The sequence below is a fragment of the Juglans microcarpa x Juglans regia genome, chromosome 2D (assembly GCF_004785595.1).
Source record: "Juglans microcarpa x Juglans regia isolate MS1-56 chromosome 2D, Jm3101_v1.0, whole genome shotgun sequence".
NCBI lineage: Eukaryota > Viridiplantae > Streptophyta > Magnoliopsida > Fagales > Juglandaceae > Juglans > Juglans microcarpa x Juglans regia.
The window spans coordinates 4,119,526-4,144,257 of record NC_054596.1 but is presented as its reverse complement, the minus strand read 5'-3'; the positions used below and the strand labels follow the sequence as shown (position 1 = coordinate 4,144,257).

General features: G+C 36.6%; 4 protein-coding genes across 7 annotated transcripts; 1 reads left to right on the top strand and 3 right to left on the bottom strand.

Moving 5' to 3' along the window:
* Positions 1–3,137: 3,137 nt before the first annotated feature.
* LOC121251164 (inversin-like) lies at positions 3,138–6,981 on the bottom strand. Of its 2 annotated transcripts, none has more exons than XM_041150517.1 (3): positions 6,738–6,981; positions 5,128–6,536; positions 3,138–4,708 (listed from the first exon to the last, which is right to left on the bottom strand). In XM_041150517.1, the coding sequence occupies exons 2-3, from the start codon at positions 5,833–5,835 to the stop codon at positions 3,377–3,379; spliced, it is 2,040 nt and encodes a 679-aa protein (XP_041006451.1). In that variant the 5' UTR covers positions 5,836–6,536; positions 6,738–6,981; the 3' UTR covers positions 3,138–3,376. The 2 variants fall into 2 exon arrangements, with proteins under 2 accessions (XP_041006451.1, XP_041006452.1); XM_041150518.1 differs by having other exon boundaries at positions 5,128–6,003.
* A 2,320-nt stretch (positions 6,982–9,301) lies between these two features.
* On the bottom strand, positions 9,302–11,820 carry LOC121251171 (54S ribosomal protein L37, mitochondrial-like). 3 transcript variants are annotated; one of them, XM_041150530.1, is made up of 4 exons: positions 11,689–11,820; positions 11,509–11,575; positions 10,400–10,488; positions 9,302–10,027 (listed from the first exon to the last, which is right to left on the bottom strand). In XM_041150530.1, exons 3-4 carry the CDS (start codon positions 10,429–10,431, stop codon positions 9,622–9,624), a joined length of 438 nt encoding a protein of 145 aa, XP_041006464.1. In that variant the 5' UTR covers positions 10,432–10,488; positions 11,509–11,575; positions 11,689–11,820; the 3' UTR covers positions 9,302–9,621. The 3 variants fall into 3 exon arrangements, with proteins under 3 accessions (XP_041006464.1, XP_041006465.1, XP_041006466.1); XM_041150531.1 differs by having other exon boundaries at positions 10,400–10,441; XM_041150532.1 differs by lacking the exon at positions 10,400–10,488 and having other exon boundaries at positions 11,689–11,817.
* A 42-nt stretch (positions 11,821–11,862) lies between these two features.
* LOC121251169 (prohibitin-3, mitochondrial-like) lies at positions 11,863–14,412 on the top strand. Its single transcript, XM_041150525.1, has 2 exons — positions 11,863–12,741; positions 14,038–14,412. The coding sequence occupies exon 1, from the start codon at positions 11,900–11,902 to the stop codon at positions 12,734–12,736; it is 837 nt and encodes a 278-aa protein (XP_041006459.1). The 5' UTR covers positions 11,863–11,899; the 3' UTR covers positions 12,737–12,741; positions 14,038–14,412.
* A 928-nt stretch (positions 14,413–15,340) lies between these two features.
* LOC121251168 (cytosolic Fe-S cluster assembly factor NBP35-like) lies at positions 15,341–18,540 on the bottom strand. Its single transcript, XM_041150524.1, has 3 exons — positions 18,382–18,540; positions 18,160–18,261; positions 15,341–16,455 (listed from the first exon to the last, which is right to left on the bottom strand). Exons 1-3 carry the CDS (start codon positions 18,533–18,535, stop codon positions 15,524–15,526), a joined length of 1,188 nt encoding a protein of 395 aa, XP_041006458.1. The 5' UTR covers positions 18,536–18,540; the 3' UTR covers positions 15,341–15,523.
* Positions 18,541–24,732: the final 6,192 nt, after the last annotated feature.

Sequence of the window (24,732 nt, the reverse complement as noted above, 5' to 3'; positions counted from 1 at the left end):
CAACGAGAGTCCAGCATATATAAATTAATTGATATTTTCTATAGTTTTTTTCTTTTTTATAAAATTTGACGAGGAAATAGAATATCCAAATACTCAAGTGGAGAGTTGGGCCAATTAGTTTTTTTTTTTTTTTTTTTTTTTTAAGATGGTTAACGGGTGACATAAGGTTTTAAAATAGTTGTAAATATGGTTCGTTTGTTTTTACAGATGAGATGAGTTAATGTTAAAGTTAAAAAGTTGAATAAAATATTATTAGAATATATTTTTTAATATTATTTTTATTTTGAGATTTGAAAAAATTAAATTATTTATTTTATTTGTATTGAAAGTTAGAAAAATTATAATAATTAAATAAGATGAAATGAGATATTTTTTGAAAATAAACGAAGCCTAATTTCACGTGACTTGTGTCCAAAAACCAATTGCTTGCAGCCATTTTGATTTAATTTCCCACGCAAATGAATTGAGTGCGGGACTCGATCTTTTTATCTTAGCAAACCAAAACCATCATTGTCTGAGTCTGAGAAATGACTTAATTTGTAGTCAACACAAAATGCCGTTGTGGACTTGTTGACCTGTGGTACCCTCCCACGTTCCTCAATTTTGTCGACCACTTTATAGAGATAATATCATGTCGTGTTTTGCACAAATTAATTGACCATTTTATAGTGCTAGCTTGTTTGTCCTCCCTCCTCCTCGCCACTTGTTTTACGGCTAGCTAGCTCCCACTGCTACTTTTGCTGCCGGCATGCATTGCGGCTTCCTAAATCAGATTCACATTATTGAATTCGTTGATTGCAAGCCACAAATTAAGTCGGTACCCTCTCTCATTTAAAAGACATGCAGAGAGGTAAATAGAGAAAGGAAAATACTTTATATACAAAACGATTACATAAAAATAAATCTATAAATTAATGTGATTTGATATGATTAGACGTTAAATTATAAAGTTAATTTTATTATAAAATAGATCTAACAAATCATATTAAATCACATTAATTTATAAATTTAATTTTGTATAATCTGTTTGTGTATGTAGCAAGTCTATAAAAAAGTATAAAAAAATTATTTTTTATTAATGAGATTCACTTTTTCATAAAAGACTTGGCTCGTTTAAATAGTGAGATGAATAAAATATTATTAGAATATTATTTTTTAATATTATTATTATTTTAAAATTTTAAAAAATTGAATTATTTATTATATTTTATATGAGAATTTAAAAAAGTTATAATTATGAGATGAGATAGATTTTTTTATATCCAAACAATATCTTATATATAACTTATTTATTTAAAACTTATACATACCATTGCTTAAATAATCGAAACCGTTCATGGTATTTTATTCAACAGCATCCGAGAAAACGAGAAGTACTTTCCTTTCGAAGGTTAATATCAATGACTAATTAAGGATAGTTTGTTTTCAGAGATGAGATGAGATGAGATAAGATTAAAGTTAAAAAGTTAAATAAAATATTGTTAAAATATATTTTTTAATATTATTTTTATTTTAAGATTTGAAAAAATTGAATTATTTATTTTATTTTATGTTAAAATTTAAGAAAATTATAATAATAAAATAAGATAAAATTAAATATTTTTTAAAAATAAACAAGACGTTGCTGTTACCTCTTGCACATGGTTAGTACAATTATTGTAGTTAGTGTTATCCGAAAGTTTCGAAATATGTGACACTTGTTCTTCTAACTACGTACAGAAAAGTCAACATATTTGAATGAATATATATATATATATATATATATATATATATATATTTATATATAGAGCTGGCTGGCCTCTTCGGAAGCTTGTGGTTGGATCTACCCTGACGATGTTAACGTGGAAGAATTTCATATATGCTTGTAGATTAGTCTTTGTTTCTGTTTCTTTTTTGGGTCTCAACTTTCAAAGGGTGGAAATCTAATGACATCAGCTGCTGAAATTCTTTGCTCTTATTGGGGGCTCCACGCAAGCTATATATATAGTCACCATGACACTATGAATATGTAATCAGCAACATTATAAAAATGAAGATAAATAGGAGAAAATAAGGCATTTTGGCTCCAAAAAGACTAAAGGAAGTCAATGTTGATACCTCCGAGTCCATGTTTTTATTTTTATTTTTTTCAAAAAAAAAAAAAAAATCATGATTTATAATGCTATTGCTTGTGACATGTCAAGGAAATATCTCTATCATTTTCAACAAAATGTAAGCAAGTGCACGAATTTCCATGGAAGCTTCGTGGAAAGTTTGCACATGAGAGTACAAGTGGCCTACACTTTTGTAAGAATTTGTCGTTGTCATGCGAACGTGGAATTGAAGTTCTACTAATAATATATTATGGCTACGTTTAGATGTTAGAAGTAATTTTAAATATTCTGTAAATAGTAATAAAAATAATAATTTATAAATAATAATAAATAATTTATAAATAATAGTGAAGTAATTTTAATTAATAAATAATACGATTACTTCTCGAACAGGTCCGATTCCACAAAGTTCACACACAGCTCCGTTTTTAACTTTTTATCATCTTCGGCTCAAATAATATCTTCCAATACGGGTGGGTGAAAGAGCTGGGCTCACTTGGCCCACTTGTCTTTAAAAACAAAGCACAACTTGTTTTCGAGGCCCGTATTGAATTTTGAAAACATATTTGTGAAGTAAAAATGTTCTACTTTTAGATAATGGTATTTTAGATTTGAAGAGGACTTGGGTGATCAAAGTTAACTTTGGTTCGAGAATTATTACATATATAAAGAGATTATACAAAAGTAAATTCATAAAGTGACTTGATTTCATGTGATCTGTTGGATCTTCTTTACGATAAAAGTAATTTTATTATTTGATGTACTACCTCAAGCCACGGATTTCTTTTTAAATAAATGTTCTCGTTACAAAACACATTAATGTAAAAAATTCTATTACAATCATTCAATAAAAACATTTTTTAAACTTGTTTTCCTATCATTCTACTCTTAAGCCGAAACACATGATCTTTTATCCTATCTACAGCATCAGAAGTCATTACATTACGTCCTGTAAAGCACATAGTACATGCTGCTCCATATATCTTTTACCGGAGCAAAAGGAACGAAGGAGAACAGATAAAAACATACATGCTTAATACATAGTAATTATACATTTTTTTATTCTGCTAATCAGCTCTCAATACAGCATGAAACATGATCAAGCAGACAGTATTGAAGAATGATTGCAGAATTAGTACACATTCATGGTGCAAACGTGCTACAAAGAAAAAAATGCAGGAAATGCTACAAAGTTCTGAACTTCAGGAACCAGTAGAGGACTGGACTGATCTGATTCTTATTCTAAGTTAGTGCATTTTCTGTTTGAGGCCTCTTATCATTAATCAAACCACTGAAACAACGGGACACTTGAAACTCTGGCCTTGCTGCTGCCTGCTTACTGGGTCTTTCACGGATTCGCCTGATGTACCGAAACAGAAATACTGGCTCCTGGATCTCCTATGATTGGAGCCTCGTTTAATCAATTCTGGGGCTCCATGATCATGAAATGGTTGATTTGAGCAAGATGGTCCTGCCACATCTTCTTCAAATAAAATGCCTTTCTGTTTATCCAATGAATTAGGTGAAGAAAGTGATGATTTTGAAAATGAGCTGGAACGGGAGCGGCGTGGCACTGAAATACGTGGCATGGCCTGCATGACACCATGCACGAGCCCTGATGCAAATCTTTTCTTAGCAGTTGGACTTGATTGGTTACTCCTGACAGCAAGTGTCCGTTTGTTGTTAGGAAGTGATGAAGGCTTCGAAAATCTCAGTCGAAGTGGAGTAGGAGTATCGTCCGAACTGTTGCATTTCTTGTGTTGTTTCACTGAACCTGCATCACTCTGTTTTTTGAATCTCTCAGGTTTCTTGTCTCTCACCCTGGGCCATAAAAGCACAGATTTCAATCTTTGTGCTGCGGTATTCACAGAACCTGGTTTCTTGCTGGGTTGTGAGCTATTGTTCTCGTTGGTTGTGGTATCTGGACTTTGTTCCAGTGGTGATGAACTCATGGCTACACTACCCTGCTCAGCATTTGCATCTAATGCGTTCTCAATGCCGGTATGCAAGAATATTTCTGCGTCGGAGATTCTAAACAAAGTTCCAGGACTGCCACCAATGCCTTGCATCTTTATGCGGGAAGCAATGGCTCTTCTTGCAGTATAATCCTGACTGCCAAATATTGCCCCAGCTGAAATTAGCTGTCTAATTAGTATATCCGACGACGCGGAACGCGGCCGTTGCCTGAGGTAATCAAGTGGGGTCAACCCATCTACATCACGGACATTCACATTGATTGATCGAGCAGTCATCAGAAGTTTCACAAGGTCAGAGTGAACGTTCCCTATGATGGCCATGTGAAGAGCAGTCCTTTCATCATTGTTTTGGGCATTGATGACATCCTCCATGGTGAAAAGCTTCCCGCATACCAGATTCTTCATGAGCTCAATTTGTCGGTCTAGCCTTCGAAAAGCGGATGTCTGGAAACCGGACACGGCCCTGTGGAGAAAAGTTTCTCCAGAACTGTTTTTCAGAGAGATGGACGAAGGAGATGCAGAAATCAGAGCTTCCACAGCTGCTAATTGGCCCCTGTAAGCAGCCACATGCAATGCTGTATTGCCCTGATGATCAGTGGAGTTTATAATATCAAAGGATGCTATCAGATAGTTAACTACCTGCACAAAACAAGATAGCATGATTTTTGTGAGAGATGCAGGCAGGCAGGCAGGCAGGCAGGCAGGCAGACAGAATTTAAGAAAAGAAAAAATTTGCTGCCATTCAGTGTCCATTGTATTGTAAATTCAAATATAAGTGTCATCCATCAGGATTCTGGAAACTAATGTTCATAAGAAATATATATATACATATATATATGTTTGCAATTCTTATCTAAATCTTTCAAGCATTTCATATGCTGTTACTCAAGCTTCACTTCCATGATTGCACATCTTTAAGTAGTTTTTGAAAATTCAGTCAGTAGTTTAAGGTGACTCAATCCCTTATAGAGCAAAACAAATCGATGATTAGATTGATGGCTAAAAGCTAGCTGTTCAAAACATCGGTTCAAACTTTAAATCAGCTAGTTAGAGCCTACCTCAACCTGCCCTTTGCCAGCCGCAGCATGTAGGATAGTTGAGCCCTGAACATCTCTGTAAGAAAAAATATCGGAGCAATCAGCAAGAAGGTCCTTGAGAATCTTCAAATTTCCTCCCCTAGCAGCAGCATGAACAGCCCTGTTTATCATCTCCCACTTGTAAACAGAAGGGATCTCCCCAACGTGCTCCGTCAGTTCTCCACCTTTCCCGGTTAAAAACCTGGGGGAGACTGCAAAATCAAAAAGGAGCCTGAAAACCTCGGAACTCTTACTCCTGGCTGCTGCATAAAACATATCAGTAACACCATATTCTCCTTCCCCAAAAACAAGCAGAGGATTCCTTTCAAGAAGTTCTTGAACAAAACCCAAGTCTCCTGCGGAGGCAGCAGTGTACACAAGCCATCCGCCATAGCCAGCTAGGATGAGAGAGTTTTTCCCTCTCTTGGATTCACACTCGACAAAAAGCTTTCTTGCAACCTGAGAACGGCACTTGGCAACATCATCGAACTTCTCTTCACCATCCCAGACTGTTTCAAGTCTTCGAATACGTCGTAAAGAGGACAGCTTGATCAGGTGATTGCTATCGATACGAAGCAGCTCCCGGACCAAGTCATAGTGGCCATTAGCAGCTGCCCAATCAATGGGAGAAGCATACCACCATTGATCTCCGGTGCTCTCCCACCGAAGAGGAAAATATGTTGGAGGCATTGGGAAGACCAGAAACTAGAGAATGGTGGAATGCGATAATAAAGACCACTAACTGCTATGTGAGCTTAACCAAAAGTCAATTGAGCAGAGCAGAACTAGAAGGAACGAAAAGATGAAATCACTCAGATGGCATTATGAAAAGACTTTCCCGAGTTCTATGCAAAAGAGCTGGATCAGAATAAAGTTAGAACAAACATAACTAGACGTAAGATTGATTGACAGGAAAAATGTATACAACTAATAAGCCGGATGGGCGAGAGTTAAACCAAAGAAAAATCAAGAGAGCCACATGGAGAATTAAAGATCTGCACTAAATCTTACATAAAGAGATAACAGAAGGGTACCCTTCTAGTATTAGTGAAAGCAGTTGAACTAGCTACCAGCAACAAAACCAATTAATACTCCGGCAAAGGAAATGAAGGATTAAGTACGAAGAACAACAGCAGCACGAGTTTGTGAAAATAAAGGATGCTAAGCAAGTGTTGATGCCAAGTTAGGCAGTTGGGAATTAATTATATCAACTAGATTATACAAGAAAGGAGATAGCCATCATTGCTTACACGAAGCAGCTACAGGTAAAGAAACAGGCCCTTCAAGGAAAAGTTGGAGAATAACATAGTTACATGGTCAAAACCGGATTCATTTCAGAAGATAGCGAGGCATACTTGCGAACTTGATGAAACATGCTTTTTGAGTTTTTGCTGGATGGCAAAAAAATTAAATTACAAGCTGAGATTCCTCTTATACAGTGAAAGTGCAGTTAGGAACACAGATGATGATGGGCATATCTGAGAGAACCTCACACAAAAAATAATAATAATGTAAAGAAACTATATCTCAGGAGAGAGAGAGAGAGAGGGAGAGAGAGAGAGAGAGAGAGAGGATGTTGTTTTTTCACTTACAGGTTGGAGTGATGATAGAGGTGGCAAGCTGAACCACTTGATGGCAGCTTTTACTCTGCATGACGATGTTGGGGGTAATTATACTAAAGCTGATCAGGAAAGATTTGCTGAACCAGACTTTCTTCTCTGTTTGAAAGAGTTTTAACCGAGCATAAAAATGGCCCTTATAATTTCTTGATCACTTTAGTAGTCTTTGGATAACTACACGCGTGGTTAAAGTGATGGTTTATCTTCAGATACCATGCACATGCTTGTGCTTGACCTATTTTATTCAAGTACTCACTGATCCTACCATAAAGTGCTTTATCTTTCCATCCAAACTTGATATGGAAGTTGATTGTTCTACTCAGATTCCTTTATCAACGCTTTCTGATCTAAAAAATTGATCTCCACGTTTCTAATCAGCTAAAGTCTAGGAATAAGCAATCGTTTTAGAGTCCATAGTTGTAGCCGTAATGCTTGGTGGATAAACTATGAAGTCTGAGATCCAACTTAATACTAAGTCACATGATCACTATGTATCCAAAAGATCAAAGATAATAAGAAGAGGTGAATTTAATCATAGTATTTATATTCTACCATATTCGTTACTTAGTAATAACAATTTAATTGTTCAATCATTAGCAAAATCCTTCCCACAATAGAAATAGGATACTCCTCATTTCGTTTGGAATAAACAGAATCCCGACAATGCTAAAAACAGCATAATTGATTGCTGATATAAAAAAGTTCAAAAAAACAAAAAGTTGGAGAAGCCATGTATGTGGTCAGATGAGTTTTTCAGGACACTCAAAACCAACTTTGATTGTAGCACTAAATCCTCAGGAAAACTAAATCAGGATTTCCAAATTTTGGTATTTTGGGGGTGCTACGGTGACGGGCTCACCCTTTGGTCAGTAGCTATGACTCAAACTGGACATTCCGCAATGGGAAGGAGCTCATATGGTCATGTCCAAGGAAGGTTTCTACGCTGGTCGCCCTGCCTCCCTTTTTTGTTGAGAAAAAAAAAATGACAATTACAATAATTTTAAAATGATATTTACATTTTATATCACTCTTTTCCCAGCAAAATCTGGGATAAAAATTAGGATCCAACTAAAACAAATAGTGTGATTAGTTATGCGATCTACTCCTTTCGGAACAATAAATGTCAGTAACCCTATAAGCACATGTTTCTCCATTGGTCCTTCAAACTTCAAACCCTGTGTACGTGAAATATGGCATAATGTGAGAGAAACACATTCGATGAGAAGCCTAGTGTGGGGGGTTGTTAATTGGTTCAAGCTTTATATTGGCCCTTGCACTTCTCCTGCAAGTTGGCGAGCAGTGCTGGATCCTGGCTGGTTTGGCACTTTAAAAGCCGGAAACTGCACAGCTTTAAAATAGAAAAAGGAGGGCGTGTAAGTGGCATCTTTACTTTTTGCGGTACTGCCTACATCAATTGCCATAATATAGGGTGGGTTTACCTGCTTTAACAATAATAATGCATATGACTTGTTGCCCGACTTCTATCATTTTCTTGCTTGCTTTCTTTTTCTTTTTCCTTTCTTCTGCTTCCACCAGCCACTTTCCTTCTTTAGTGGGAGTCATGAAGCCTCATCTTCACATGGTACAAAGAAAAGAATAAATCTCCATCTTAGCACACAGGTCACTACCAACACCATTATAGCGAGCTAAAGTGTCGGATTGTAAATCATGCTGCAGTATGATGCTTCATGCTCTGCAGATATATCTTCCAAACTATTGAGCAACAAGAAATCTGGAACACCTTTATTTATCTTATAAAATGATAATGATCATTATACATTATGTCACTCTCTCCATATGTTCTTAATCCATGCAAAAAGAAAAAGGCAAGCTCATCAAGGTCACTTGATACGAAATCATAAGGCCTTTCATGAGAAGGGGTGGACCACCAAGTTCAATGATGCCAGGAAAAAGGGGAAAAGAGATGTACATTTCAGCTAGTCTTTAAGGATAACCGATCCCCCACCATTGTAAAGTTGGGAAAGAGGGGATGGAACAAGAGGATGTGGCTTCCACCTATGAACTTTGATGGCGGAACCGAAATTCTGGACCCAGCTGAATAATGCAATGAACAAGATGGAATAGTCTGTATGAACCTTACCTCACATGTTTAATCCAACGAGGGAGAAACAATGCCGTAGAGCAAACTCAATGAAAGCATCTTATAATGTTGCATCCTTACCTTGCAACTGGATGGAACCCAACATCCAATAGAGCCTGTCAATAAGTTATCTTAATTTTCCAAAGAAACGCCCACAAGATCCAATATGGACAGAAAGTATAACTAGACGGTTAGGCAGAGGATTATTTTTCTCACTTTTATCAAATAATCTCCATTCTATAGTTATATGGATCCAGCACCTCAATTCGCGGATTAAAGCTTGCATAATGGTGCCCAAATAGAGTATCATGTCGGAGGTCCAGCACCTCAAGGCACATAACTAGAGGATTATTGTGGTTCTGTCTAACAGTCAAAACATCAATGAGCACAAATCCTACCATAAAGAGAGAAGATCATAACCCAAGACCACCTAAAAAACCACAAAGAGACTGTACAACCCAGTCCCATTATAATGTTAAGCAAAAGGTAATAAATACCATGGTAGGGTTCTGCCACATCGCAAGCGACAACATATCAGATCTTTTTACCAAGTCTTTTTACACCATTAAACTTGGTAAATCTAGAAAGTAAACAAAAAAGTGCCGGAAGCTACAGAGAAATGCCAATCACTTCATCTCTGTCCTGATCCCATTGGACCATTTCCACACATCCAGGTTAATCACTCACAGGAATCCCAGAACATAAAAATGAATCACACTTCACAAGGTAATAATGCCTCTTAACCAATTTTCTTTCTCAGTTCTTAGCCTTAATGGAGTTGTTTTCCTTGATCCTTGCTCGGTTGTCCAATTTAACAAAGCGTTTGAGATCTTCGTAAGGGAGAGTTTCAACGTTCTTCCTCCTTAATTCACTCAATGCTGGGCATTTATCGAGCAAATGCCACAGCCAATCAGGGTATTCAGAATCAGCCAGGATCTTGGGGTCTGCCCCATCCTTGAGGATATTGGCACCAACCACTGTAGTAGACTTGACTTCTTTGCTAAGAATTGAAGCTTTTGGTGCATCACTGGCCGCACTCCCTTTAGAGCCCTTCTTTGCTTTACCAGCAGAATATGTTCGTTGGCATATCACCCCAATTGCCTCCTTGCTAACGATGATCCCTTTAACCGATCTAACATGGTTCATTGCCATAACTTTATCCCTGCAACATTATCACTAATGAATAGCAAGATGAAAAAGATAGAGACAAGAAAACTTGGGTGCATATCCTTATACAATCAAATTTACACAAACTGACTACTATCCAAGTGCTCTACCTCCTGCACTAATGTATCATTAATTCTGTTCAACCAATTATCTCCTTCTAAAGTTAAGTTTCAAGGGAAGCTGAACATAGGCCTGGAATGAGTGCATTGTGAAGTATTCAATTGAACATAGGACAGACAAACAACATTTAACAATTACATCGACTTCTACTATGGCATTATAGCTAAAAATTAAAAAACCAGTGCTCATTCTAGAAGTCTAAGCTCATGGGCTAACAAATTAAAAATAGGAGAAAGCTGCTTTGTACCTTCCATCGATAACATGGAACATGCATTTCATCCTTCAAAAACTTGTATGGTATCCAGTCCACGATGAAGGCAATGGAGCAAAAGCTTTCTAAGTATTACATTGATGGTAGCAACATGAAAATATAGAAATGTGGCTAGAAGAAAGTGACACCATTAATGAGCATGAAACCAAGAACATAAACAGCTTCTCAATGTTGTTCTCGTGTACATAGATACTCCACTCAATAACCAACAAAAATTATGCAATGGAATTATAGTCAAATCTACTAATCTTTACTTATTCTAGCTTTTCAGGTGCTCAGCCTCATAAAGCTCTAAATCCTCAATTCAAATTCCCAAACACTTTAAAAAATTCATGGTAGCCGTAACAATCATGGAATGGCTTAAGTGCAATATAAGCAATTCAAAAATAAAATAAAACTTAACAGCACGAAGTTAGTCTCCTCGTTCCGCAACAATTGGTTATAGTAACCCAGAATGCATATCTATCTCCTACCCTACCAGATGAATTTTAGCAAAATAAGCTTCAAAAGCATCCAAGAACAGTAACAAATTTGAAAAAAAAAAAAGAAGCAATAAGGTCTAATAAACCCACAACTTTTCAAACCCCATTAGATTTCATAATTTTACAAGATCAGACTAACACACATACTCTGTCACGCCCATGCGCAAAAGAGCCCAAAGAAATAGCCAAATATCTAAATTACTAACGTCAATGCCATACAACTTCAAGTGGCCTGTAAACAAACTCCTAGTCCTCGGTTCAGTTTGGGGGTCAAACTGCAGACCGAACCGAGGAGGTCTGGCTCTTGGCATGCAGACCAAACCGCACAGAATCCGGCGGTTTCCACCAGCCGGCACCGATTGCGAACTCCTTCAATTGCCGGCTGGTAGCTTCAAGCTCAATATGTTTGCAGCCACAAAAGAAATTCACACACACACACACACATGCGAATATATTGAATCGTGAAATGCTTGGATCAGAGCAATGAAGACAGCTGACCCCACACAGAGAGATGATCTTCAGAAGAATAGAAAGATAAATTGAGAGAGAGAGAGAGAGAGAGAGAGAGAGACCTGTGATGATTGGGAGAGAATGAGAAATTACCAGAGAGAGGGCGAAGATGGCGGGGAAGGCAGAGCTAGGACGTTCTACGGCAAGGAAAACAGCGACGCTGCGGCGAGGGAGAGACAGAAAGAGATGGAAGATGAAAATTTTCAAACCATACAAGAGCACACCATCGGGGCGGTAAAATGGGAATTTTTATAGAGATTCGAAGGCAAATACCTGGTTCGAGACTTGCAGATTAGGGTTTCTTCTGAAACAGAGCGTTATGTTCTGCAGAAGGACGGAGAGAGATGAATAGCTGCTCTTTTTTTGGGCCTATATTGAAGGGCCAAGCCCAAGTAGTCGTGACGTTTATTCTGGCTTTGCCCCCAAATTTATCTAAACTCCAAACCCCACCAAAGCCCTCCCTAAAACCCTACACTCTCTAACGATGGGTAGCCCAGCTGCTGTTTCTTTCCTCACCACCATCGCACGCGCCGCCTTTGGTCTCGGCGCAGCCGCGACGGTCCTCAACTCCTCGCTTTACAACGTTGACGGTGGGCAGCGAGCCGTCATATTCGACCGTCTCCGCGGAATACTGGACGAGACCGTGGGGGAGGGGACACATTTCCTGGTACCATGGCTCCAGAAGCCCTTCATCTTCGACATCCGAACCAAGCCCCACACTTTTTCCTCTGTCTCCGGCACCAAGGACCTCCAGATGGTCAACCTGACCCTCCGAGTCCTCTCTCGTCCCGAGGTCACGAAACTGCCAGAGATCGTCCAAACCCTAGGGCTCGAGTACGATGAGAAGGTCCTCCCATCGATCGGAAATGAGGTTCTCAAGGCCGTGGTGGCGCAGTTCAACGCCGACCAGCTCCTCACCGAGCGGCCTCAGGTCTCGGCCTTGGTCCGCAATGGCCTGATGGAGCGGGCCAGGAATTTTAACATCGTGCTCGACGACGTAGCGATCACGCACCTGTCTTACGGGGCGGAATTCTCGCGCGCCGTGGAGCAGAAGCAAGTGGCCCAGCAGGAGGCCGAGCGGTCCAAGTTCGTGGTGGCGAAGGCGGAGCAAGAGAGGCGGGCCGCAATTATTCGGGCTGAGGGAGAGAGCGAGGCGGCCAAGATGATCTCGGACGCCACTGCACAGGCTGGGATGGGCCTTATCGAGCTCAGGAAGATTGAGGCAATGAGGGAGAACGCTAGCACGCTGGCCAAGTCGCCAAATGTGGCATACCTGCCCGGTGGTCAGCAAATTCTCATGGCTCTCAATGCCTCGCGTTGAGTCCGGTACAATAATTTTTGTTACCGAGTTGTTTTGTTTGAAATTATAATGGTAGAAATAATAGAATCGACGAGTGAAGACCCAAGTAGGCAAGAAGTTATCAGGATATTTTGGGGTCATGTTCTATTTGTGATTTTTATTTTTATATGTTTTGGTACTTTTGTGTCGCTAATTAGAACTTGGGCATCTTGATCTCTTCAATTCTGTTCTGATTGGTTTGATTTATTTAACTCTTGACTTCATTTTATCCCATAAAATTTGCTCGTGGAACTTGGATTTTGTGGGTTGCTGTTTGTGGTGTCGTGTTGTTTTGCAATGATAGAGCCTTGTGAACATAGGATTTTGTTCATCAATGCTGTAATTCCAAGCGTAATGGAAGTTGTAAACATAGTGTTTAGAAGGAAGCTGTACATGGAGTTTGGGCTTCTGGTTCATTAACATAGGACCCGCTCTATTTCATTCGAACAACAGTTTGAAGCTACTTTTGATTCAAAGACAACAAGAGAAGTTCTGACATATGTATGATGTAGACTGGTTTTGTAGTTAAGATTTTCTTTGTGGAAATAACGTAGTAATTTGAAGGCAGTGTTCATTATATTCAGAAGTATTTGACCGGTGGGAAGTTGCAAATTGCTAACTACTTGTCTTCAAAAAAGTTGCAAATTGCTATTTTTTTTAATGTAGTTTACCTGATTTCATGTCATGCCAATTACATTCAGGAGTTAGATGGTGCCTGATGTAAAGAAAGATAGGACATTTTGTATGAATGATATCTGGAACTGTGGAATGCTTTTGGTAATTGAGATAACTACGAGATATTTTTTACTATATCTTGATTAAATGCGCTGAATCTATTCTCTGACTATGGAGGTGTTGTATGCTTGCTGCATAGCTAAATTTAGAAGGCCTTGACTCAACATCCCAAAAAGGAAGAATTGAATGATGCAATTATTATGTGAATGTATCATTTTTATGAAAATATCGTGAATTGTATTATTTAAGAGGCAGTGCACCAAAGTTGACAAAAGTGTCACTGTTGGTGGAATGAATATTATCACAAAACATCTAGTTCACATGTCTGAGTGGCAATATTTTTATGTGTATGAATTTTTAATAGACTGAATCTGCATGAATTTTTAGAATCCTTTTCCCCTTCTGGATAGCCTGGATAGGTTTATCTCTTATATACTCCTTGTGTACTTGAGTTTATGCCTATGAATAAATATTTATTACTAACTTATAAAAAAAAATTATTTATTACTAATAAAAAGATTCTTTGATGTGTTATTTGTTTGTTTCAGGGCATGAGGATGGCATAACAACGTGAAAAGGTCGCGGATTTGCATTATTGATGGCTTTAGTTTATAGTTGATGAAGTTTTTGTTTTGGTATCTAAGACGATAAAGATTCAAACTTTCTTTTAGCAATCAGAAATTCTGAATTTGTGGTGTTTTTGGAGATCAAGCTGAAAACGCATGGATTTTTTTTCCTGTCCTGCAACCATCACCTTGTTTCCCATATGTTATAACTTCACCTATGTTGTATGTCGTCTTCCTAAAGTTGTTTTGAGAATCGGCTGTTTCTTTTTTAATAATTTATGGCCCATCACGGGTGGCCCTATATTGCCTATACGTGCACTGTAGTATGGGATAAATAACATGATTTATTTCTTTAAAGGATGGCTTCCTTCTGTTACATTTGCATGCATATAAACCCTTTGGCAATGTATGTATGGTTGTAAAGCAGCACATGATGTGAAATATGTCCTAATATCATCTGTTTAGTTAGCATGGATAAGATCAAGGGCAAGACTGAATTATTTCCCGAATTAGCTGATGGAGATATTCACATCGGAAGCTACTACATGCTGAGGGCTTTTGTAGCTAATTTTTAGCCAGAAAATTGACATGAGATATGGATCGGCCATCTATACTTTGTTGGCAATTCTATCCAATGCCTTGTTTTTCGACGTTCGCACCCTCCATACGTACGTACATACGACCATCACTTTCATTGTCGCAGAAGCATGTCTTGTGGTTGAGACAAGCTGCAATTCTACTTTTTTCTGGATGTGTTGCACGGGTATTGTCTGAAGTTAATATGCAAGTCTAGATACAGCCCAAGCCGTGGAGTGGAAGCAGGGTTTCTTGAGAAGACAGAAGCCAGAAAGGTTGGTAACAAACCGGAGTCACTAAATGCTTTCCGCCCGGTAACGGGAGAAATTAAGACATACAACCTCGCAGTCCTCACCATGAACAGTCGAGTTCCAATGTGTCCATTGTCTGCGTTTGAGCTAATGCATTTAACGAATGAGGTACTTTGAGCTGAGGCAAATATGAGCCATCAGTGATCAGCCATTTCTGTTTCTGGCTGACCAATTTCGGCAAAATTAAAGAATTAAGTACAAAATCAGTTCAAAAGCCCCTTTTTGGGGGGCATCAGTTCAAAAGCTATTACTCGTTTACAAAAGTTTCCTGAATTTTCAATTTTCGTGTATAAACCAAAAAGATTAAGAGTAACATCATCACCTGTAAAACACATCAAATAACTATTTTGCACAGCGCATGGCCAATCAAAACCAAACACCATCTCTTCAAAAAAAAAAAAAAACAAATACCACAGGTTTTCATTACATTAAAAAAATAGTTATGTTCTAAACAAATCAGTTCACATATATCAAGCTAAAAAAATACAAATGAGATTCAAGCTACTATAGATAGAAAGGGGAACAGAAGAAAAGACAAACAAAATTTTAATCCACAAGGACCGCAAGCTGATGCCAACCACCTACGCACTATCAGCAACCAACATTCTTGAGAACCCCTGATTTTCAATCAATTTTTCTATGATCATCTTCAGTGCAGGGGCGCTTGCCCCACATTTTTTATCAATGAAGCAGGATCTACCTTCTTCAGCTGCCTTGCAAAGCTGTGGATCCAAAGGTACTTTCCCAAGAAAAGGTACACCCATTTCCCTCGACATTCTTTCTGCACCCCCACCACTACTGTCAAAGACTTCACTACAAGCAAACAAATTTTGAATCTCTGGTGCGTTTTCTCTCACATACTCCTTGAACCACTCTGTAACATCTCTCTGTTCACCTGTCTCTGTCATCTTTGTAAACTTGAAATCCATCACTGGCTGGCACAAGCCACTCATGTTCTCAACAACCCCAAGAACCTGGACTCCAACTTTCTTGCAGAAACTCACTTCTTTCCGCACATCAATCAAGGAGACTTCTTGTGGAGTAGTGACTATAATTGCACCATCTATTCCAGTAGCCTCGAGCAGTTGGACAATTGAGATGTGCTCATCTGAGGTCCCAGGAGGAGCATCAACAATCAAAAAATCAAGTTCTCCCCAGTATACATCCTTCAGGAATTGCTTGATGAGCCCATTTTTGCGTGGACCCCTCCATATAACAGCTTCATCAGGGTTAGGAAGCATGAATCCAATGGACATGACCCCAAGGTTGGACTCAACGTAAACAGGAGACCAGCCAAGGTTGCTCTGGTGGACATCTTGACCTTCTAGGCCAAGCATCTTTGGGATGCTGGGGCCACAAATGTCAATGTCAAGGAGACCCACTTGGAAGTCCATAGCTGCCAGAGCAAATGACAGTTGGGCAGAGAATGTACTCTTGCCAACTCCACCTTTACCCGATAAAACCAATATCTTATGCTTAACAGTAGCCATTCTTTCAGTGATTGCAACCAAGTCTGCACAAACAAACATCGGAAATGTTATGACGAAAAGCATACCACTTTTGTGACATTCAATACAATCACAGAACACAACATGCACCATTCCAAAGCAAACATGACCAAATGCCTTGCAGGTCGTGCATAACTGTAATAACTGAATTCCACACGGTTAATACACTTAGCAGAACACCCCCACCCCCCAAAAAAAAAAAAAAAAAAACTCTCTCTCTCTCTCTCTCTCATACACCCACAGACACAGCTCATATTTGGATTAAAAGAATCTGCATGAAATTATCAATAATGTAGCTTCGACACATAGGGTAATGCACAAGACCATTAAGACAATGCAACAGCCGGCAGTTCAATCTTGGAGATGCAGTATGCTTTCATCACGGTGCAAAAAGAACTGGAACCAAATATGTATCCTACTCATTATAAGGCCTCCAAATAGGAATTATGATGTTTGGTAAACTTAATGGACTTTCAGCAAAAGGCCTCTCTCTCAAAATTTATCCAAGCAGAATTAAGGGAGGACAGAAACACGAGCTACCAACCTGAAACATATAGAAATGATGATAATTAAAGCTAGAACCTGAAACTATTTCAATAAATGCTCGGTAGATGACATATAAGAATCAGGGAAATATTCTTATTAGTATCTTTGATTGACCCATTTCTTTTGGCTGCCTCTGCTTTCTTATGATGGTGTGTGATGCTATCTAAGCATAATTTTTAAGTAATCAGATTCTCCCTTTCCTATCTCTTCAAACGTTTGGGACAAATGGTAATTTGACATGGTATTAGAGTAAGTCTTGAGTTCAAATATTGACACACATTGCATTCTATTTTAGAAGTCAAAATCTCATGTTTTTGGATCCATTTATCAAGGAAAATTCTGAATCCACAGCATAGGTACAAGAGAAAGGATAAAAGAATAATGGTTAAGTAATTAGATTTACCCTTTCTTATCACCTAAAGCTTTTGGGAGAAGCAGTAGTTTAACATAATATATGTAATGGCAAAACGTTTGTAAGGATACCCACTGACTAGAATATTAAATCACTTGACTTAGCACGACCTTTTTCAATTATAAAAAACACTTCAGAACATAATCACAAATGAAGACTTCAGAAAGATATCCACAACCTCATGACTATATGTTTTCACCTTTCTATTTACGCCAAGGAAGTAGTTTGTATTCCTTGGTACTTTACTCAATGGATAATATTATTGTGAGCAGATTGAATCCACTTATAAAAAAAGATACCCACAACCTCAAATGCATAAAGAATGACTTGGTATACCTGTCCCATAGTTCGTAACAAAGGATAATCATAAGGCCACGTGCTAAGAGAAGACACACTAAAGAATTCTACACCAGAACTTCCTGTCTCTCCCGTTTTGGACATCTGACTTATTCCAAGATGTAAGCAAAATCCTTCATCACATTGTTTACTAGTTCGGCACAGTTCCTATCTGGGTGCAAGTAACAACGAGCTCTCTAATTGCAATCATAATTCCAGGAGTCACAAGGACTCAAAGTTTACAAAGTAACAACAACAAACATAATATCGGCACAGAACACATGCATGGATGTGGCCCAAGGCTAAATTTGAATAACAAACCAAAAAGTCAAAATAATTAATCAAATCCGAATTCAAAGTCAATATGAAAAAAAAAAAAAAAAAAAAAAAACGAAATAAGCGAGAGAGAGAGAACCTGGGTCAGGGCCTTTAGGAGCAGTAGCACAAACTTCTTGATTAGGGCATCCTTCGCAAGCGTCAGATTTTCCAGCAGAATCTGATTGGGTACCAGGGCAATCTGAATATCACAAAGAAGGGGAAAAAAATAAGAAATTGAGAAGTAACTCAACGAACAAAAGCCAGTGATCCTTGAAGATAATAAGGTTGGGAGGGACGAATAACAATGGGAGAAACTTACGCTCGTTAGCGTTTTCGGGAATTTCACCGTTCTCCATGTTTGCGGCTTTGTCCTCTGCTTCAGGTTCAAGCTGAGAGGCGGAACCAAAAGAACATAAAAAGAGAGATCCTTCACGTCGGGTCTGGAGTCGGTGGGTTGTGGTTCGGGTCGACATCCACGGTTGCATGTTGACTCTTAAGTCGTTGAACCCAAGCCACGCAGCCACGCCGTAGTTGTTGACTCGAAATCTTAATTATATCCCAAACCGACGATACATGTCCAACGCGACACCATTTTCTTTTGAGTAATTTTACTTACGATTGTAAAGTGTATAAATATTATATAATTATTTTTAAAAAAATAAGATTAATTATTAAAAAATTAATTTTTTTTATGTAAATATTATATTTTATTATTTTTTGTAAATAAGATATTAGTAGAATAATAATGTATTATTAAGAATTAAAGGCGGTAAGACCGGCCATATACATGATAGTAAAGTAGGCAGGCGGTAAGACCGACCATATGCATGAGGAAGATTAAAGAAAAGAGATATGAAATAAACTTCTTCATTAAAAATATAATACTTATAAGGAGATTAATTCTCAAATGAGTTGGGAGCTGAAGACATGAGGGAAGAATGATTGAAGATTTACAAAGAGAGGAGGACGGGACTTGGACTGGAAAGGTTTGGGCGAGAGAGGAAGGGATATCAGATTAGAATTCTGAATACCCTTCTTGCCTCGTGAACCCCCTTATATAGACACTAAAACAGTAACTTTAATAATACATGAATAGTACCGGCCGTTATAATAACAGTATTAGCCGACGCTAAAGACAAACACAGTACCGGCCGACATTAAAGACAAGAACAGTGTCAGCCGACGCTAAAATCAAACATAGTACATAACACGTAATCTAGTACAGAATTATTTGTCGCTTTGCTGGGCAATAATCTGTTGCGAATAACTTTTTAGAGGGATAATATCTGCATGTCATGCTGGTTAGTCAGATAATAATTTTTTGTAGTCACAAATTCTAAGGATCATAATTTGCTAATTCCAGTTCAAACGGGTCTTGAGAATCCATCAGTTGTACTGGATGGTAAGGTGAATAATTTTGAGAAGGAGATGCAGCTTGGTTGCCTTGAAATTGAGAGGCCTGTTGAGAAGGAGAGGCCTGATGGGCTGGTGATAATGCGGGTTGCTGTGGTGGAGTTAATCTGGGTTGTGCTTCTTCTTCATCGTCACTGTCTGATATTTGTGACATTACTTCAGCTAATTTTTTCAAATCCTTTTTGTTTGTAATGGATGCCAATTGTGCTTGGAATCTGCTTCGCTGGACTAGGACTTCCGGAGCTTTGGTAACTTTTGAAAACATTTTCAGTACATGATCATAATTGTATTTTTCCCACCATTTGATGGAAACTTGACGGGCTAGGAACATAATAGTTTTGAGAGATGGATGAGGTTTGATAACATATTCCCATTTCATAATCCAATTTAATTTTGTTTTGAGAAAGAAGAGCAAGAGGGGTGAGCAATGGTTTAATGCTGGTGGGCTGTCATTCTGTGAGATGAAATTTTGGAGACTTTCCTGAAGGGGAAGAGGAAGGAGAAGAGGTTCAGGTCCATAATATTCCCACCATAGTGAGAACCATTTCGGGAGTGTTTTAATTTCCTGTAGTTTATCAAAATGAAGGAACCATGAATGACGCAAATTTTTGTTTTGTTTTAAAAACATTTTTGTCCATGCTTGCTGGTAATCGTAATAATCATAATAAGGAGGATCATAGGGATGAGAGAATTTTCTTGTCAAGTAGGGATTTTTTCCCCATTGTTCCAGGGTGAGAACTTGCTTAATAGTGACTTTATGAAAGGCAATAATTGGAGATGCTGGTGGAGAAGGTTGAGTTTGAAGGAAACAAAGAATTTCTGAGAGAATAATTGAGTCAGTATCTACTAATATAAATTCATAAAAATGCTGGGTTTTCTTAATGTTTTGTGGAACATAATACCAGTCCGGTAGGAGAAAGGCATCAAGTAATTTCTGAGGGTCAGACAGATGTTGTATTTCAGATTCAATAGGAAAGACCGGATACCAATGAGATTTGATAATAATAGGAGATGAAGAAGGTTGAGATAATAATGGAGGATTAATAATTTGGGAAGGAGAAGGAGGAGAAACAGCTTTGGAATAGGTTGGTAATTTTGGAGAGGCTAATGGTGAAAATAGATTGTAAGAGGGTCTAATATTTTGTGGTAATGATCCCAATACCGTATAAGGTCTTGGAGTTGCAGAAGGACAAGGTGAAGGATAGGGAGGAGATGGCGGCCGTGCGTATGAAGATTTGGACTTTATTTTGGACTTTGAAGATGACATGATTTTCCCTGTAAGAATTCTCGGGATAGAAAATCAGGAAGAGAATTAGATTCTCCTTTAATATGCTCAATATCAAAATCAAAAATACTTAATATAGCTTGCCATCTGGCAAATATTTGTTTGGCAGCCAGGTTTTTCACATCTTTAATTAAAACTTCCTTGGCTGATTTGCAATCTATTCTAAGCAAAAACTTTTGATTCAATAAATCATCTTGAAATTTAGAAATACATAATACAATAGCTAAAATTTCTTTTTTAATAGTACTATAATTCTTTTGAGTAGGATTCCAACATCCTGAATGGAATCGAACTATTTGTTCCGAGTTGGATGATAATTTTTATTTCATAATTCCTCCGTAACCTATATCAGAGGCATCTGTTTCAACAATTTTAAAAGTATGAGGAGATGGAAGCCCTAAGCATGGTAATTTCTTAATATGAGCTTTAATCTGTTTTATAATACTAGTATGTTTTTTTGTCCAAGGAGGTGGATTCTTTTTTAATCTTTTAAATAATGGTTTGCATAATGGTCTGAGAGATTGGTAAAAATCTGCAACATAGTTGAGACTTCCTAGAAATCTCTGTAATTGATTTTTATCTTTTATTTCATCTGGAAATTTATCAGCAAATTCTATTGCTCTACTAATTGGTGTAATAGTTCCTTGATAAATTTCATGTCCAAGGAATCTAATTTTCTCTTGGAATAGTTTTATTTTTGATGAGGAGACAACTAATCCATTTTGTTTGATGACTTGAACAAAAATATTTAAATGTTTCCAATGTTGTTCAATAGATGAGGAAAATATTAATACATCATCTATATATACTATTGAAAAATAAGTGAATGGAGTAAAGATTTCGTTCATGATATTTTGAAATTCACTAGGGGCATTTTTTAATCCAAAGGGCATAATATTCCATTCAAAATGTCCAAAGGGGACTGTGAAAGCTGTTTTATATCGATCTTTTTCAGCGATTTGGATTTGCCAAAACCCGCTTTTCATGTCGAATTTTGAAAATATTGTAGCATTATATAATCGGGATAATAAATCTTTTTTATTAGGAATTTGGTATCTAATCCATTGTAATACCTTATTTAAAGGTTTATAATTTATTACTAAACGAGGAACTCCTCTTTCTAATTCTGCCTGTTTTTGGACATAAAAGGCAGCACAACTCCATGGTGATTTACTTTTCCTTATTAATCCTTTTGTTTTTAAATCATTAATTTCTTTTTTACAATATTCTAGTAATTCGTTATTCATTTGGATAGGTCTAGCCTTAGTTGGAATGTTTTTCTCAGAAAATTCTTTTTCATAGGGTAATTCAACTATGTGTTGTTTTCTATTCCAGAAGGCATTGGGTAGGTTAGCACATATTTCATTTTCAATTGTAATTTTGAAATTATCAATTTTTTGGGTTAATAATGGGTCTTTTAACTGTTCTCGAATTCTTTTATATTTTAATTCTTGTTTTAAGAAGTTTATTTGGTTTTCCTTTCTTCTAATTTTATTTTTTGTTAAGAAATTAATTTCTCTGGTTAATGAAATTTTCTTTAAAGAGTTAATTTCTTTTGGTACCGGGGGAAATATGAACTTAAATTGTATTTCTTGTCCAAGTATTTTAGTAGAGATTCCTTCTTCTGTTACAAAGAAAGGGTAAAGTAGTGCAAGAAAGGGATTTCCTAAGATTACTTTGGTATTAATATTTTTTACTAAGATGAATGTTGTTTTAAAGCAAAGTCTATTATTACATATATGTGCATTGGATAATTTATAATTTATATTTAATTTTGTTCCATTGGCTTGGGATAATGTTTCTCTTGTTTTTTCAAAATATTTAGAAGGTATTAATCCCTTTTGTATACAATTTAAGTCTGCTCCTGTATCTAATAGGGTAATTGTAGTAAAAAAGAATTCTTGATTAATTGAAAATGTTACTTCAACATACCATTTTTGAAAATTTATCTTATTAAGAATATTAATGAAATTGTCTGTTTCATCTAATGTTGAACATTCTCCCTGTTCAATATTATGTTTTTCTTCATGGAAGTTTTTTCTATTTTTCTCTATTTTTAATAATATAATTTCTTGTAATAGTTGTTCGTTTGAAACTTCTAATTTAAGATTGGATGTTTTTAAATTTCTAATTTCCTGTTTTATCTCATTGATTTCTTGTTGTATATCTTGAATCGTAATTTTCTGTTTGTCAGTTTTAAATCTACTTATTATTTCTGAAAAATTGTAAGGTGTTGAGGATGAAGTTATTGTAGTATTTTGATTATTAATGTATCTTTTAATTTTTCTAAATAATCTTTTCTTTCTTGAGGATTGTTGATTTTGTCTATTAATTCTAATATAATGTCTTCTTGTTTTGAAAGTACATTAATGGTTTTGTTACAAATACAATTATCCTTACTTAGACAATTACAGATATGTACTTCATCTTCTTCTAATTCACTATCGGAAGATTGTTCTGAAAAGCTTGATTCTTTTAATTGATAAATTTCTTCTTCTTCTGAAGAACTAACCTCATCTTCACTTGATTTTATTATAAAAATGTCTATTAATTTATCTTTTAGTGTTTCTGGTATATCTAATTCATTAATTTGTTGTTTAACTTTACAGTTTGATTTGTAATGTCCTATTTTTCCGCATTTATAACAAACAATCTACTTTTTCTTTTTATTAGTCTTTTTTGGATTTTTTAGTGGCTTATTATATATTTGTTTATCTTTTATCTTTTTATAAGGTTTTCTGTATTTTCGTTTTTTATTGGAATAATTGTTATAAACTCTTTTTCCCTTTTTGTGTCTTCTTGAGGGGGCTAATAAATGAGTGTAACCAAATTGTTCACAAAAAGTACCTAATTCTTTTCTAGCAAACTTCTTTTCTTTCTCCATTTGCTTTTTTAATCTTAAATCATTGCACATAGTTAATCCAGTTCTATTAATCTTACTTATTATATCATCATATGTAAGATTATGAAAATCAATAGTACCGTCTGATCTTAATAATGATTCTCGTACCTTTTGGGCGAAGTAATATGGAAGTCCGGCTATGAACTTTTCCTTCCAGTATGGCTGTTGACAATCATTTCTGATCATAACTTTAGTTAGAAATACATCTTTATACCAACGGAAATCAGATAATTGAGGGCATTTAAGATTAATCAATAAATCACTAGTTCTTTCTTTAAATTGAACGGGATCACCTACAAAGTGTTTAGTTAATGCATATATTAATGTATTGACAGCATCTTCTAGGGGTAAATCATTTTCCGTTTTAATTATTTGCATATTTTCATCATATTTATAGGCTGTTAATATACGTGACCTTTCGTCATATGAAAGATAATGATCCCACCAACCCTTTAGTTGGCCAGTAAATCCTGTAACAATAATGTGTGCTACCTGATGATCAGTTTTTCTGTTACTTTTATAGACATTGGCTACCATAATCATTTCTTGAAAATGATTTAGTATTTCGTATTCAGATAATCCGTCTATATTCCATTCGTATAATACATCTGGTGCAAAGGCTGATCTTACTATATGTTCTCTTTCCTCGAATTGCATATCTGGTGGAGTAGGTCTGGGATACCAATTACGAGTAATAGAGACATGATGTTTTGAATCTCTAGCCGAAAAGTTATTAACATGATCTCCTCCAATCTTGTTTATCTGTAAATCTAGATTTTTGAATTGGTTTTCAATATTACTAATTTCAGAGTCAGATATTACGGGTGAGTCTATTTTGCTTAATACATTAATATGTGGTTGTTTTGAGGTGGTGACAGTGTTACTAATAGTTAATTTTTCTAATTTACTAGAGATCTGTTCCAATAAATCATTTTTGTTTTTGGAAAATATTGATTTAAAATGGGATGAAATTTCGTGGGGAACAAATAAGGGAGTTTCTTCTATTTCTTTAATAGTGGGTTTTATAGGAGATATTTGGGTTTCAATCCTTTCTAATTGCTTACCCATGA